Source organism: Netta rufina (assembly GCF_964035555.1).
Source record: "Netta rufina genome assembly, chromosome: 5".
Taxonomy (NCBI): Eukaryota; Metazoa; Chordata; class Aves; order Anseriformes; family Anatidae; genus Netta; species Netta rufina.
The window spans coordinates 38,489,089-38,505,691 of record NC_140128.1 but is presented as its reverse complement, the minus strand read 5'-3'; the positions used below and the strand labels follow the sequence as shown (position 1 = coordinate 38,505,691).

The following is a 16,603-nucleotide window of genomic DNA, read 5'->3' as shown; positions in this document are numbered from 1 at the left end:
ATGAAAACAGCTACAATACATACCTTGGTATTTACTGCGCAGATTCTTTTAGTGATTGTAAAAACCAGTTAAAGTTCAAATGTGACAGCTAAAGAGCTGAGTGAGGTGTCTCAAGGAAATTCTGATACGCTATTTAAGATGCAGCGGGATCCACACACGCAAAAAGAAGGGTTGACTAACTGTGATAATCGGCAATTTCTCACTTAGAACACAACACACAGGCAGTCAGAGGTATGCTTATGTAGACTTCTAAATCCAAAAGTTCTCACAGAGATTATGTATCATTTTTCTGTCCAAGAGAAATCAGGGAGATGTAGGAAGACAAGAAGCAGCAAAAACCAAGTAAAAGACATAAGGATACATTTTTAAAAAACAGCCTTGGGGAGACATTTCACTCCAGAAAAGACTAAATTTGAAACACTCTCAGGCATCACTTTGAAAATAAATAATTTTTATAAAATCAGTGGAAATCTGGTATTTAAAACATAACAGACCAAGAGAAAAAGGGCATTAAGTAGACACTGCTGCTTCAGTTACAGATAACATGAAAAGTAGGAAGACACTAAAGCTAGTCAAAAAGAGAATCACCAGGAGGAAACACTGCTGTGAAGAACAAATGCAGCAAATTCATAATCCCAGAAAGTGATTTCAGAAAAGAAGAATAAGTGGAATAAAGGAAAAAGTAATTCACCACAGAGGAACAAATAGGTTTGTAATGCAAGGCTAGCAGTAAACCATCTTCAAAAAGATATAGTTCCAGTACTTGCATTATTTTGCTCAATATAGCAGCTAAGAGAACATGTATTTTGCACCAGAAGATACAAAGAACTCTGTTCCATTTCATTTTCCAGTAACTTTAAAACTAGTTTGAGATGCAAGACACTCAGGCTGTATTGTGTACTGTTTTATGGGGCACACAGTAGATATAATCAGTGTTCCAATTTCGCATTATTTCTCTTGAATAGCTTTTCTAGGAGAATTTAGCTCCTTCAATGTAAGGATTTTTCAGATGTCACTTGAACAATAAATCCTATATGTACCAACATGCAGTTTGGCTCTTCTGTGTGCCTCAAGACAGTCACCTCTGAAGTGTCTGAAGAGCATCAAAATGCCTTCAGTCAATCAGCCACCATTTCATATACTAATGAGTAGCCTGAGGAAGCAAGCCTTAACATGCTATGCTTTCTCCTAGAAAGAGGAGATCTAAAGTGCTACCATTTCCTAGGATGCTGTTGCCCAAAACATTTTTGCAAAGGTCAGTGACGTGTACTGTGACCTATAGTTTCCACAGAAAATTTCTGCAAGGGCTTGCACTGAAGAATAAAATAAACAAATAGCTTTTAGAAAACTGGACCATTATGGTCTTCATTAGCCATGCTTTTACTAGTAACTTGAGCCATACCTTGCCAACTAAAGCAGGAATGTTCATAGAGTTGGTTGCAAACCCCATTCCGTATGCCATTGCAGATTCCACACCTAGAAATCTGGCAACTAGCTTTTCCAGCTCCTCATGTTTGTCCAAGTTTCCTGCACATAAAACAAATTCAGAGTGAGAAGCTTTCACTACTGCTGTATTCTACAAGAAGTATTTTCATCAACCAGTATGTGGTTTTGAATAAAGACTGTACAGGAACACTAAAAAAACTACAAGCGCACACACATCAGAAAAAAAAAAAAGCAAATAAACAGCAGTCCTGTATAAACTAAACCCAGCAAGTCATCTCCACTGAAGTTATGACTTTTTTATTGCTTAGTCTGAAGTTCAAGAGCTGGAACAAGTAAGGCTTAAAAGACTTGAGATCAAATTTAAAGACTTAGAAACATACAGTCAGGAAGCATCCTATCTTACTCCAACTTACCCATCTCCTGCCTACTGCTGCACACCCCAGCTCCATACTGGGACAGAACTTTAGCTGCTGCTTGTTGGCAAGTCCCATTGTTCTGTGCAAATCCAAGGTAGTTGTAGGAACCCATATTAATAATGCCCTTTATCACTTTCCCTGTATACCTGTGTTTTAAAAACATCACAAGTTAGGACATTCACAATTGTAAAACTAACTACACCAGAAGATTCTTATTCCTGTTTCCTAGAACTAAACATATAAAAAGTCAATAGAACCAACAGCATTTTTTTTTCCAGTGTTGACCGTCATTATGAAACTGAAATTATCAGTGAGAAAGATGTTCTCCCTTTCTTGTGGTCTCAAACTAAAAGTGGAAGTTCCCACAACAGTTTACACATTAAGAGGCATTTATGCTATTGTATCTAGCATTGCTTGAGGCTTCTCAAACTTGTTGTTTCTCTGACATGTCCCCTTCATCGTCCCAGAAACATACAACTTTCTTCCCGATTACAAAATATGATCTCTAGATCAATTAACTTGGCAGCCCCTCAAGCAGGATATCCTCTAACTGCAGAAAGGAAACACATCTGGCACTGCTGTGCTAATGCTACGTGACAAGGAGATTAAGGAAGAAGTTTACTGGAAAAGAGTTTTAATTATTTTCCTCCTGAAAGCTAAGGAGAGACACAACTAGTTTCACCGAATACGATGCTGCAAACCTCTTCACACAAACCTTGTGGTATGTCACTTCCAATTCGTAAAAACAAAACAAAACAAACAAACAGAAAAAACACCCTGTCCTTAAGCTTCTGGTTTTGTTTCCTCAGTCTATTTCAGTTCTGACTCAAATCAATCATGCTAAATTCAGTTTCAGCAGCAACATTTAAATCAAGTATCTGGATGGATTCTAAACCAGCACAAGAAATCACAAGTAGTAATGCAATCCAAAGTATCTATCCACTCCAGGTTCTGGTCATCACACACAAAGACATTAATTTTACTATAGGAGCAGGCCAATGAAATCTGAGCACAGTCAGTTTTATCAATAGGTGTTAATATCAAAAGATTATATAAAAATAATCTTGGTGGCCAGATGTGGTTCAAAACAACCAAATTATTTAATTCAAGCCAGTGGATAACACAAACATAATTCCCTGCTCCTTTAACCTCACAGCCTTTAACATGCTTGTATAGACTCTCTAGTTAAAAATAACTGTTGGAAGCCTTTTCTTCCATTTTAACTCACGTGAACGTCCAGTTATAGTCATGAGAAACTCTTTCCATCATGTCCACTTTGGCCCCCGGCACACTGCAGATTGGACGGTTCCAGCTGTCTCGAATGCGCATGTAGAGGTTTCTGGTGTAGAAATTTTCAAAGTCTTGGTACAACGGGACAAAGTCCTGAAACACATCAAAAGCACTCAAAGTAAAAGGAAAGAATATATCACAGCAAATCAGAAATAAGAGGAATAAATTATTTTCTGAAACAACAAGCGCAATTTGTAAAATGAAAGGTCAAGAAAACACAGGAGAAAGGTAAGAGCTTTTCACTAAGCTCCTGAAACCAATTCCACCCAAAGCATTTTAAATACAGTATTATTACTTCTGCAAGTACATACCAGCACAAAATTACTTGAAGGTGATACAGCAGCAAAACAAAGACAGCAACTGAAGAGATTCAAGTAGTGGCGCAAAGTCTATCTGCTAAATGCGATTTTCAATTTTTTTCAATCTGCAAATCCCCAAAGATTCCCCAAGGATTCTGCCCCCAAGGTTTCTTCAACAGTAGGTGTTTATTTATATATAACAAATAAAATACTCAGTGAAGAACAGGCATGCTTTTCCTAAGTACTTTTCATCAAACCTTAGCAGCTCATATCATCTAAAAGCCATCAACCACAACTAGGAAAAAAAAAAAACAAAACAACTTTCATAGCAATAGGTCATGCCTCAAGGTGTAAAGCCTCAAAAATTCTGATGTATTGGTGAGAGAGTGCTGAAAGCAATACAGAAACTGAGCTGGAAGGTCCTAATGATGCAACGAGGTCTTGTTCTCTGAACTTGACTGCGACTTGAAATCCCTTGGCTCTCGTTCCAGCTGTTATCAACCTGATGGCCAACTTTGTTGGCTAGTCAAGGAGAGAATCTACCTGGAAATCTGCAAAAACCCACTTTGTGGGATGCACAGCTGTATAATCTTTACAGGAGACTTGTATTCAGCCTTCAGAATTAAGTAGAGCAAGGGAATATGCAATTGTTTTTTTTGCACCAGACAGTACGCATTGCATTCCTGAATACACGATGACTTAAAACTGAGGTACTCTGCTATATTTTATTTCATACATAAGAAATGCATTTAAAACAGCAGCATTACTGTTATTAGAGTTCATTCGCAGAGCTTACCACATTTTTTTAGCACAGAATCCGAACTCTTAAGCTACCTTACGGCACCTCTGTTCATCACAGCTTATCATCAAGCAAGTCCAACAGGATTTCTTTGTATGAGCATTTCCTGAGTTCTAGCTTCCCTTCCAACATTTTTCAGGAAAACTAAGTGACTGTCTTGAATGGATAACACACAGAAACGTCAAACTATGTGTGACAAGTGCAAGGACATCTGAGCATTCAAGAACATGTTTTTCTGGCCTACTTAAAACGCTCCAAAGTCCTAAGATTCCATTATTACTTTTCAATTAAAGGGAAGTTTGACATTCAGTGGCAGTAAGAATGCATAATTAATTTCCTACTGTCACAAAAACATGCCTTTGTAAAAATCTATAAAAGGAAAAAGTAGATTTCATGACAGGGGTAAAAGCCAGCATCACATTTCTTCCTGTTTTTCACAATAGAAATGAAAACATGGAGAGAGGCATTTTATTTTAGGTGACAGGATAGGCAAGATAGAATATCTGTCTGACCAAATGCTAGTACTAGCCTGACATTTATACCACTGAAGCAGAACTGGGAGTATTTATGCCAGTTTTTTAAAATAATATCTCGAACAAATGAGCACTGACAAGCTTTTATGTGCAATGCTCAACTGAAGGAAGAGGACTTTCTTTCCTTTACCTTCCACATTTAATGATTTCACAGCTTTCAGCTTAGAGTAAAAGAACCATCTAGGTCCACCTCTTAGCATCCTCCTACCAGAAGCTGCACAGGAAAGACAGAGAGAGCCCCAAAGAACTAACTCCCAAGTAGACACAGCTGCACTCAACTCCCCCTCTGCTTTGCCTGTGCATAATGACATGCCCAAAAGGCACAAAGATGCTCATTTCCATCATTTCAATTATGGAAAAACAAACCAAATTTAGCCAGTGGTCTCTCCTCCAGGGAATCACAAGCATATCATTTCTCAAATGAAGGCGTCATTTCTATGAGCTAAGGTACACCAAAGGGCTATTACTTCTTCCATGTTCCTTTACTTTACAATTTGACGTTATTTCACGCCACATCTTCTCTGAAGGTCCTCTGTCAAATGAACTTAACAGAAACAAAGTTGTGTTTTTGCAGTAGAGAACTAATTTTCTGTATTCCAAGGTAGTTGTGTAGTCATAATAAGGAGAAATGCTAAGTAGATAAGTGGACAGGAGAAGGCCTCACTGTTCCAAAATAAGATAGAAGCTTGAGAAAAACAGGATGAGCAGTGTGAGAATGGTAAAACAAAGATCACAAGTTCTCAAAACATAAGAAAGGAGAAATTAAAGGGTAGAAAAAAAAGAAAAATTGTACATCTATGGTATAGAAAAGCATCGAGTAGCTTGTGAACCTGTAGTACTCAGCCAATGAGGAAACAGGGGAGGTGATCAGGCGTCGGGTAATAGGGAATAAAGGTTATGATTTGTTTCCTAAAATGCACTGCTGATTGACAGGACGCCCGCCATTGCAATCGCAAATAAAATAGCTTCACAGAAGATCCTGTCTGAAGAAAATTATTTGAGATGTTTCTCACAGAGATAGCTAGTCAGCTGAAGGAGTTGTAATCCTACAGAAAGTCATTCATTTTCTGAAGTAGCTACACAGCTCTATCCTTCCTCACCTGCAGCATCTCACTGGCCCAGGCAGAAGGTTAGTTTCAAGCCTGAACCACTAAAAAAACTTGGCCACTTTTACAATGGAGAAAAACACCTTGGTATTGACAAACACATCTACGAGAAGCTACATAGCTACTGTACTCTACTACAGAGTACTGCTGTGCATGACAGTATTTGAGGCAGTAGAGTGAGATCCTGACTCATGACACAGAATCCAAATAGTTACCCACAAGCGTCAAACTCTGTTACAGCATTTTATAGGGGTGGGGGAAGCAAGGAGCTCAAAAAGAAACTGGCACATAAACTGATCAATACTTGAGGGATTTCAACTTATTACATCTACTTATAATCTACTGAAACACTTTAACCATTTTCAGCTTTTCTCAGAGACCACCCTTGCTTGACAATTCGGCTTTGCAGTAGTTATTCAAGCACACTAACTGTGTGACCCAGGAAATCAACTGAAACTTCAGCCCAGGTTCCTGGCTAGGAGTGGAGGCTGGAGGTGAGTCACTGTACTAACTGCAGCAGGTATGCCTGGGCTGATACAGTCCAATCTCACCTCAGAATTCTGATCAGATAAAGTGTGCTTTATTTTGAAAGCCAGGCTGACAAAGCAGGAAGAGTAACAAGCTCAGCTGGTGAGATAAAGATGATCACCCACAACAGGTTGACACCACTGAAAGAGATATAATGCAAGTAGGATCTTACAAGCCAACAGCGTAACTTGAAATTGATTTAACTGTGAAGTAAGAGTTTGCTAAATCCCAGATTATCCTAAGGAAAAAAGTCTCTTGAAACTCAACAGAAATTTGAGGAGTAAGTTATGGGTAAGGGAACTCATGTCTAATACAGGATACTAGCCTTACTTTTTGGGGGTACCAGGGAAGCACTAATTATAGCAATGTGCTTTACTTGAGGCATCAGCTTAATGTCTGCCCCTTTGTATATCCTCCCCTTCACCCCCAGCAATAAACCACTCCCAGTTAGCTCTTTTAAGAGGGTTCCTTGGAATAGGATAAACGGGAAGTGCCATTTTGGCATAAAGCAAAACTGAATTACCTGTTCCCTCAATAATCCTAGCCCCACGCAGCTGAGAACACAAAAAAGGGAGGCAACAGGGACACTGCATCTTTGCAAATCACTGTAGGCTTTCAACTACAGCTAACAAACAGTAATGAACTGTCTGTATGCTTCTTCTACAGCTACTTTTCAGAAACAAGTTTGGACTCTGAGAATCCTCTTTCGGAGCTGGCACACAGGGTCAGATGGTTTGCCTGCTGTTTGTTTTGGTGGGGCATTCCAGAGAGAGAGCAGCAAGGAGAATAGCACAAAGGCCAGCTGAGTTCTGCATGGAAATCAAATATTTTCAAAATTTTCAACTAAGAAAAAAACAATTTGGGAAGGCTCTATGGGATCTATCAATCCATACTGTTTCAAATGTTTGGCATTTGTAACTACAGTGCTTTATTGCAACAGTGTCCTAGCTGCTCTGCTGGAAGCAATCACTGCTCCATTTACATGATCTTTGGAGCTTATTGTTATTTGTTCAATTGAGTTCTCATCCTACTTCCAATTCATCAGTCTTTGTAGCCAAAAAAGATATCAGCCTTAGGTGGAACTGCTTTAGTTGGAGGAAAAACATTCTAGGAGTGAGCCAATTCTTTGAGTAATCTTCCAAGTAGCCATCCACTCAAACAACTGCAAAGGATATACTGTTTCCAGATCAGGGAGCAAAAGGAACATTTTCTTCCATCTGAAGTGATAGGAACGTGGAGCTAAGAAATCCTCAACAGTTCTGTTCCTGTCAGTTGAAGCCTAGAACACATGCCACTTAAAGCAATGCCAGATGCAGAAACCTAAGTCCTAGTGATCTCCCAGAAGCCTGAAAGATACAGCAATTTCAAGAAAAAAAAAAGAAAAAAAGAGAGAAACGAGGGAAGAACAAAGTTCTCTCTTGCGGATGCAGCACCTTAGCACAGGTGATTTGTACACCCAAGATTTCATCATATTGTAAATTAATACTACAAATGAAGGTCATAATGAGGGCTTTGTACCATTAGCTTGGGGCATGGCAACATGCAAATGCAGTGATTATGTTGCTTTTATAGCCAGGTTCTCTCAGCATTGCACCTAAGCTAACAAATGGCGCTATGAGCACCAGCGAGGCTTATCTGCAGTTCACATAATGCATTCCCTGATAATACAAAACGAGCTCTGAGTGGAAGTCAAGTCGACACTTCCAACAAACTTCAGACTTCTAAAAGGAAGCAGAAATACTAGTTCTATCTCCTGCTACGTGAGTCAGGAAAACGTGGAGCAACAACTCTGGGTAGCCTTTGTATCCTCAGTGAGCCTACCGTGAGCTGTACGGGTGCTAAGACACCACCGAGCAAAGGACTCCAGCTTACTGCCCCTAAGATACTTGTTCACAGGAATCCCACTGAAGACCCCCAAATCATCCTCATTTAGATATTTGCTCCCATATACAACATATACAATGTAATCGGTAAGGAAACCAGACTGGGATAATTGTAGAAGTGGCTTTCATCCTACCTGTAAAACACTACGAGCACAGCAGGTGAGAAGGTTATGACTAAGCATTAGGTTGAACTGGATATGCATAAACAGACTCCAGGGTAATTGAGAACTGTTAATCTTTCCACTCACCCATGCCTAAAAGAGACTGATAATGTTTCTGACAGGATGTGCCACGTAACAGGGGGTTCCAGGAAAAGCCCAGCTGGATATGTTTTAAATGAAGCCAAAACCCATCAAAGACTAATTCCTGGAAATCCGTACTAGCAAAGCCTGTTCCTTTCTACATTTTTGTGTAGCATTGGTGAGAGATTATTTTTTCTAGAATCACTCATTGCAATGCGCTGCTCTCTAATAAGTAACAAGGAATTTACCCACTGTCAGAGACAGTCCCAAAACAAACCTGTTAGAAAGCCTATTCTTAAAATTAGTCCCATCCGCTTTCATTTTTCAGTTCTGGTAAACATGCTGTCAAGTGACCGTTTAAGGAAGGATTTGCTCTACTGAAACAAAGTACCTTCCAAAATATATAAAAACTGAAGGCTTTTTAAAAAATATTATTTTCAATACCACATTTTTCACCTAGGTTTACTCTATGCTGTCAACTGCAATCACTTCCAGCAATACACCACAGAAGGCTGACAAGCTTCAATTCCATGACTTTCGGGACCAGTTCTTTCAGCCCTGTATGAAATCCACCCTCACACTACGTAATTTAGTTCTACTCACACAAAACATCTTCACACACTGTTCATTCACAGTTACTCTCAATGGCTTTGCTTTGAATTCTTCACCTGCAAAGTAATTTAAGAATTATTTCAGAAAGCTAGAGCTAACTCTTTTGCCTGATACTTCAGAAAAACAATTAGCTAGCTCTTTAAAATTTATGTACAAAAAATGTTGCTTTTCACACAGAGGTTACAAATCTTCCCAAGAGTACTTCAGAGCAACTGCAGGGCTCCTTTAAATTACATGTATTTAAAAAAAAGTGTTTTTTTTTTTTATCATTTTATGCGTATTAGTATCTATTTCCTTACTAAAAGATAATTGGGCTGGCAAGCCAGCAGCTTGAGAGATTCAAATATTTGAAAATCACAAGAAACTGTTTCAAAACAAGTCATTGAGCACCCTCCTATACCAAAATAAAACCTGGCTCCCACACTAGATAAGCTGCAACAACTTGTTTGCAGGCAAACAAAGCTCAAAGCACCAAAGCATGAGGTTAGGTGCTGCAGGTTCTGGATCTCACATGATCAATTTGCTGTTTGTCCAATATTGGAAACAGCTGTTCCTACCTAAGCACTAGAAGCATGAGTTAGGGAAGTACACTACATGGGATTTCTTCCACACCTAAACTCTTCTATGCAGCATTTCCTATTTTTCACTCTGCTGCAGTATTCACTGTGCTACTCATGACACGCCACACACCAAAGAGATCCTTCAGATAAAAAGCGCCTCTCACTAGATCCATCCATGGAGATCCTACAGACAAAACAAAAACAGACACACGCAGCTCGTTCCTGCAAGCCATGATCCACAGACAAAGGGTTTCAATTCATCTGTCCAGGAGGTATGCTTGTTAAACAAAAGCCTTTCAGGAGAGGATGCAATACTAAAATTTCTTTATAAAGGAAAAAAGACTTTTTATTTTTTTTTTAGAACTAGGATAATCAGTTGCTAACAAACTGTGCCTTTATCACCTGTGACAGTCTTTATGGAGAGCCTCACATCAGTAATATATCCCCAAATTGCAACTGCTGCCCAAGATCTCCTCCTCATGACTGCTCCCACAGAAAAGGGTTACTGTAAGCAGTCTTGCACCTTACACATTTGTAAGACAACAAGCATTTAACCAAAATACAATAACTATCATATAGACTAACTGATCTAATTTACACCAACACTCCCAGCTGCCCCTTTCAAGCTCTCAGGTACCATGAGTATGAGCCAACATTTCAACTTTTATTCTGATATCCAGCCTTGGTATATTTCTGCAGCTGTTTACTCCTTTCTGTTTCTATTTCTAGTTTACACACAGAAAAACACAGTGTCTCAGCTGATATAAAACAAAGTAGCTGAAACAAATTTAAAGAACACATCAAGTTACAGAGCTTTAGCTAGCAATCCTTACTCAGATACTGTAACTGCTATAACAGATCAAGATTTTACTTCCTGATTCCATAAGTTAATTTTGGAAATAGTGTAAGTTTAACTTCCTGTACTTTTAATGAGTATGTAGTATCTATTCTTCATTACATTCCTATAAGGATGTTTCTGTTTTGGAATTAAGAGCCTTGCTATGAGTCAGCTGAATTCCACCTCATGGTAGTTACACAAAGAAGCTGCTGTGGAACAATTTTAGGCATCGGTTGCTTCACTGTATCTTAGCTGATCTACCATAATATAATGTCAACTTGACCCCTGTGCTGCCTCCAAAAGGAGGCTTGTCTTTTCTCCTCCACCCTCCTATCCATAGTTATCTGTTTGCATTCCTGACCTCCCTCCCCCCACACTTATTTTCTGACAGCCAACTGCTCGTGTGGCCACCCAGAGAACCAGAAACCAGCAAGCGAAAGTCAGACTGCCTTAAAGTTTGTAAGCCAGATCAGTTCCCCAAAGTGGCTGAGAAAACCAGAACCACAATGAGCAAGAGTAAGCCTATCCACTCCACTTCAGGAGCAAAGCTCACTGGTATTCACACTATGCTAAGAGGGCTCACACAGCATTAGCAGGAATTGCCTTTAAATGCAAGTTTAAATGGCAGCTTTTAGACTGCAACCTCAGTGGGGACTAGAGGCCTCTAAAAATGATTTTAGACAACATAAAATTATGTATCTCAGACTAACTGCTGGAGCTGGCAAGACCTTTTACCTGGTAACAGAAGCTCCCATTAATAGCTTTTTTTTTTTAATGCTATCATAGAACCAGGAGTCAGTACCTCTAATTACTTATTAGCTAACCTGCTTGCAGTGTCTTGGACCTCATGTGAATTTAAAAGCATCCAGCTTGTGCTCAGGTTCTTACACACAAGATTTTCTTTGCAACTACTCAAGCTAAAGAGAATTAATAGCATGCTTCCAAATCAAAACAGATGGCCACCAGAGCAGCATTAGAAAGCCTCCCACTGCTGTGAAGCTCAAGCCAGATCCTTCCAGTAGCACTTCTGTAGCTGCTGGTGCTGGCAGATCAGGTCTCTCTCTCCCTCAAACCCTTGTTTATGCTGCTCTCAGTTTGTTGATATAACTGTTGATACAGCTTTGCAGTGAAGCAGACAACATAACTGGTCCACCAAAAAATAACCCAGCTAAAAGAAAAATTGTTTTGTATAATCACACACCGGTAGTAGCATAACATATGGGGTATTTAGAAGACAAGGAAAACAGCAGAAAACCGAGCAATACTGCTCTACAAAGAAATTCTCAAACTATAGCCTCAGCCACACAATTTCCCACTAAACACTGGTGTCTCCCGGTGGTTACCTTTTGTTCTTCTCTTTCTATCGCGTTCTGACACTTCTCGATCTTCCATTGCCGCATGAAGTCTCGCAGATATCCAAAGAGAGTGAGAACACCATAGCCTACGTAGGTCAGCACAGCAACCAACATCGGTGTTTCTTCAAAAGCTTCATTGAAAGGCCGTTTGTATAATCCTCCGTTGTGCACAACATGATTTATCTGAAGTGAAAATGTAAACAGAGGTACCTGTGAGATACTCATTAACGACACATCAGAGGGGCATTTCTGAGCAGTCACTGATCGCTTCCAAGTTGTGCATTCCCCCTGCCCGTCTCAAAGCTCTTCTTGCTAGGTCCAGTTGTTATTAACAAACGCTATCAGCCCCCATACACTAGGTTGCTGTGACACAGCCTCCTCATCCACCAAGTTTTGATATAACTGAAGTCACAGAGCAGTGAGGCTTCCCAGACATACTGCAGAGAAAATACTAACAAAAACAAAACAAAACAAAACAAACAAACAAACAAACAAAAAAAAACAGAAATAGTAATGAATAGTTTTATTAAGCTAAACACTATATTCTCGGGGTTATGAAAACTGAAAAACTAACTGGACAATATCAAAGGAGACTCAACTTTAGAACCCCGAATTGCTGCAAGAAAACAAGTATCAACTGTGTCTCCATAGCCTTAGCCTAAAGATGCTGATGTAAATGCTGCACTTATCCATGTGGTGGACATGTCTCAGACAAAATGTCATTGTGTACAGGCTCCACATTGCATATATGTCAGCACCCAGAACAAAGAAGGGCTTTCTGTGCAAAGTACACACTACAAGTGTGTATGACTACAAGTCATCTTGTTACTTCAATACTACCTCCTGAAACTAAGAACTTGACCCATTGTATAATACATGTACATGGGCATCTCAAGTATCATTGCTATAACTTTATTTGTGACTATTACAGAAAATCTTTGCAACTACAAGGCTCTCTCAACATAACAATGGGGTGGGAAAAAATATCATAGTGTGAACTAGACTACTCATTCCAAGAAACAAGTTAAAAATCCAGATCTAAAAAGTTACTGGATCAAAACCAAGAAACCTTGCCCTAGATGCATGTTGCTGTGTGTATTTCAAAGTTATAGACTAGCTATCCCATCATAGAACAGCTGTGTGTGAAACAACACAGTCCAAGACATAAATCCCCTACTTCCAGCAAAGCTGGGAAGTCTTACTCCTTGCAGAACACATTGATTTATTTTTGCCAGTGCTACCTGGCAAAAGTCACAGCTTATTGGCATATAATTTTGTAACTTTATGGTGTCCAAATACATTATGAAGGGTATTGCCAGATGTGGATGGGAATAGCTGGAAGCCAAGATCAGCTTCAATAAATGCCTATATTAACAGCACGCTGGGAAGAGGGCTGGGACAAGGATTTGCCTAGGACACCGTTTGAATTTTTCTGGACTGTACTCAAATTGCAGTTCGTAGCCAAATGTAATAATATATTTTTTAAATATTATAGTCAAAGAAACATCAACACCTAAGGAAGAAGATAATCTTAAATATATCGAGAAAAGAACAGCAATGAGTGAGGGGGTGGGGGCCAGCAGGCAACCTAAGCTATTCTCCTACCACATGGGAAAGGAAGCCAGGGTTGTACAGAGTCTGTAACAGCTAGGAATCAATGAAAGAACACAAATAAAAGCCTAACCAGACACTGCATTATTTGAAAACCATCATCTGTTCATCCCAGATGCTGAAGCAAGTCTGCATTTCAAGCCTGGTGCATAGTTTTCCAGAAGCAAGGGCCTTCTCGTAAGATACAATTACGCTATAGCTATGCAGTCAAGAATTGAGCAATGAACTTGAACACCACCTTTCCCCCAAAACTCACTTCTGCCTCTTCCCTTTGCCAGCACACACCGAGACAGCAGCAGGGCAACATCAAGTTTCAATCCCAGTTCAGTCACTGGGGTTGTGCAGGCTTTGGAATTGGACATGCGTGGAAACAATACAGCAGACACCACAGGAGCATCTTTTAGCAGCAGCATTTGTGCCAGATGTAAATAACTAAATAACTAAAAATAACTGAAGTGCTTTGAGGCAGGGTTTAATACTCAAGTGTCTTTAAAACCATACTGCCTACAGTGGTGGCTGAAGTTCAAAATTTTCAAACAGGTGCGGGAACCACCAGGCTTACCACATGTCAGCTAAGACAAAGACAGCTTAAAGGTGTTTAATCAAGGCCACAGCTTCATAATATGCCTTCCTCGGGAACAATGCCAACCAAAGGATCTCCCCTGTCCCACTCGCTTCCACCTTGAGCCATCTGCAATTCTCTCTGCCTTGCACAACTAAGGCTAATCTGATTTTTAGCATAGCATCCCTCCAGCACTGACCTGATCCAGGCTGGAAATACAATGACTTGCAGAGGGCTATTTTTTATACCCAAGCAATCTTCAGGCCACGAGCTCATTCAACAGCTCTCAGCAAACAAGAATCAACAGCTGTTAGAGGAACAGGAAGGGCAGAAGCAACACAACAACCAACAGCCTTGGTGACACAACACTGCAGAGGAAAACTGATGAAAGCTTTCTCTTCACTGTTACTCTCAAGATCCCTCAACTGTATCGCTACGGCCCCAATTCACGAAGCCGGAGAATTTTTACTGCATCCAGACCTGAGAAAGATCACGCAGCAAAGCTCTGAGTTACTACAGTCTCACAGCTTGATGAATTGCAGACAAATTTGGATTCCTCACACTGCCAGACTAGGCTGCGAACAGCAGCTGCTCGGAGGAGACATATGACATGTCTACTACCTGTGGCTGTCTATGAGGAGCTGAGTTCTGGATACACAGACAACCAAACGGTAGTGACTACTTCTCTAATTACTTAGCATCTAATAAAGATCACATCAAGGCTTCTAATGTCTTTTCCAGGTGAACTTCCACTTACATGTAAGAGATGAAAGGTTATAACCTAAGGGTATGCATCTGAGGTTAACTAATACCATAAAATAGCTACTAGAGAAAATAACAAAATACAGTTTTAATCAGAAAAAAGTATAACTTTTTCCAGTTCTTTAGAGGCACCTCTGCTTGTGGAAAATGCTAATACTACACAAGTTGTTCTATCCTGTCAAAAGCAACATTTAACTGAGAAAGACTCTTTTGGGAATATCTCTGTTGATTCAACACAAACTCAAATCTATTTCACCTCTTGGTGTTGTTTTTTTTTTTCCACCAGTGTGCTTGTACATCCTTGTACTCTTGTGTCAGCTACTAGATAAACTGGGAAACATCTGTGCTATCATATCTAAATTAAATGTTAAAGAAACATTCTGAATGCAATTATGTGGACTCTTCATGAAGCATACAGGTACCATACGTACACTGGAACTGCCTGTAGAGGAGATGTTCATAGCCACGTTTCAGGTACAAGCCTATCTGTTCAAGAGCGCTTTAGAAGTCTGTGTTAGCCTTCAAAAGCTTACATGCTACGAGCTCCAAGTCTGCTGCAAAGGTGAAGATACTCAGTTTCAGAGACCAAGAGAAAAGATGGTATAACTTAGTTTCAGAAAAAAAAAAAAAAAAGTTGCCAGATTAAGACTTTTATGGCTTCAGCAAACAAACCTTATCATAGCAAAGCAAACCATGACCTTTGAGCAAGAACATACTGCGCATTTAAGTGGAGATGACTAAGTCAGAGATCGTCTAAGCGTGTGGTTCAGAAAAGCAGGTGTATGCTCACATAAATCGGTATTTCCTAGGGTAACACTGCCCAGAACATACGTACACCAAAGAGCACCATCCCATTCAGAAACTCAACTGCAAGAGAAAAATCAGAGCACTGGCCAGATGGTCAAGGAAGGTAGCAGAGCAAAGGCATCCCAAATCAGCTGCAGGTAATGCCTGTGCTGCTCCAAGCTTTGTGGGGAAACAAATGCCAGGAAACAATATTATTGCCAACAATTACTGAGGAGCAGCATCATGTAGCTACTGCCAGAAAGGATTGCATTTGTGGTCTAAGCAGAACACTTCAGTGCACTTAATAATCATCATCTCCCCAGTCTGCTGACAAACAGTTCCAACTCACAAGGCAAGACAAAACTCACTTCAGATCTGGTTCACCCTACAAATAGAGTCCCTGCAAGCAGTGGGACAGTATCTCTGGTACACAGGGTGGGATCGTGGCTGTGCACATGCGGCACAAGTACACCTAAACTCATCGTCTTGCCCAACTACTGCACGAAGCTGTGCATTAAACAGCCTCCAGACACCATCAGATCTTGCAGTGCCTTCAGCCTGGGGATCAAGCTGGGAATCAGATTCCAGCTCCACACAGACAAAAAAGGATTTTCTGCCTATCTCAAGTTATTCAAATTCTTTTATGACAAGTATGAAAATATCACGTGCAATAATCCTACAGCACTATCTCTTGCAGTTACCTTAGCATGATTACAGGCCATCTGACATCAGGGACAGAACGGTGTCACCTACACCAGCATTCTCATTTAGCCACCCCACCCAGCATAAATTCACAGCTCGATGTGTAGCTAATCACAAGCTTCACCAATTACAACCTCCGCTATCTTACTAGATGTGTAGACAACTCTAACAGTTACCAGGGTTATGAGAAAAATGCAAACAATGGAAAAGCAATTAACAGAAAATTTGTTTTTACTTGTGCCTTGCACTCATTTCCTTCATCCAGCTTTGGTT

General features: G+C 40.0%; 1 protein-coding gene across 1 annotated transcript in view; it reads right to left on the bottom strand.

Moving 5' to 3' along the window:
- Positions 1 to 16,603, bottom strand: part of SPTLC2 (serine palmitoyltransferase long chain base subunit 2) — a 68,628-nt gene that overhangs the window by 46,855 nt on the left and 5,170 nt on the right. Inside the window, exons 2-5 of the mRNA XM_084287409.1 lie at positions 11,896 to 12,090; positions 3,091 to 3,245; positions 1,860 to 2,008; positions 1,403 to 1,527 (exon numbers count right to left, since the gene is read on the bottom strand). Of these exons, the coding sequence (XP_084143535.1) occupies positions 1,403 to 1,527; positions 1,860 to 2,008; positions 3,091 to 3,245; positions 11,896 to 12,090 (624 nt within the window). The remainder of the gene's footprint in view (positions 1 to 1,402; positions 1,528 to 1,859; positions 2,009 to 3,090; positions 3,246 to 11,895; positions 12,091 to 16,603) is intronic.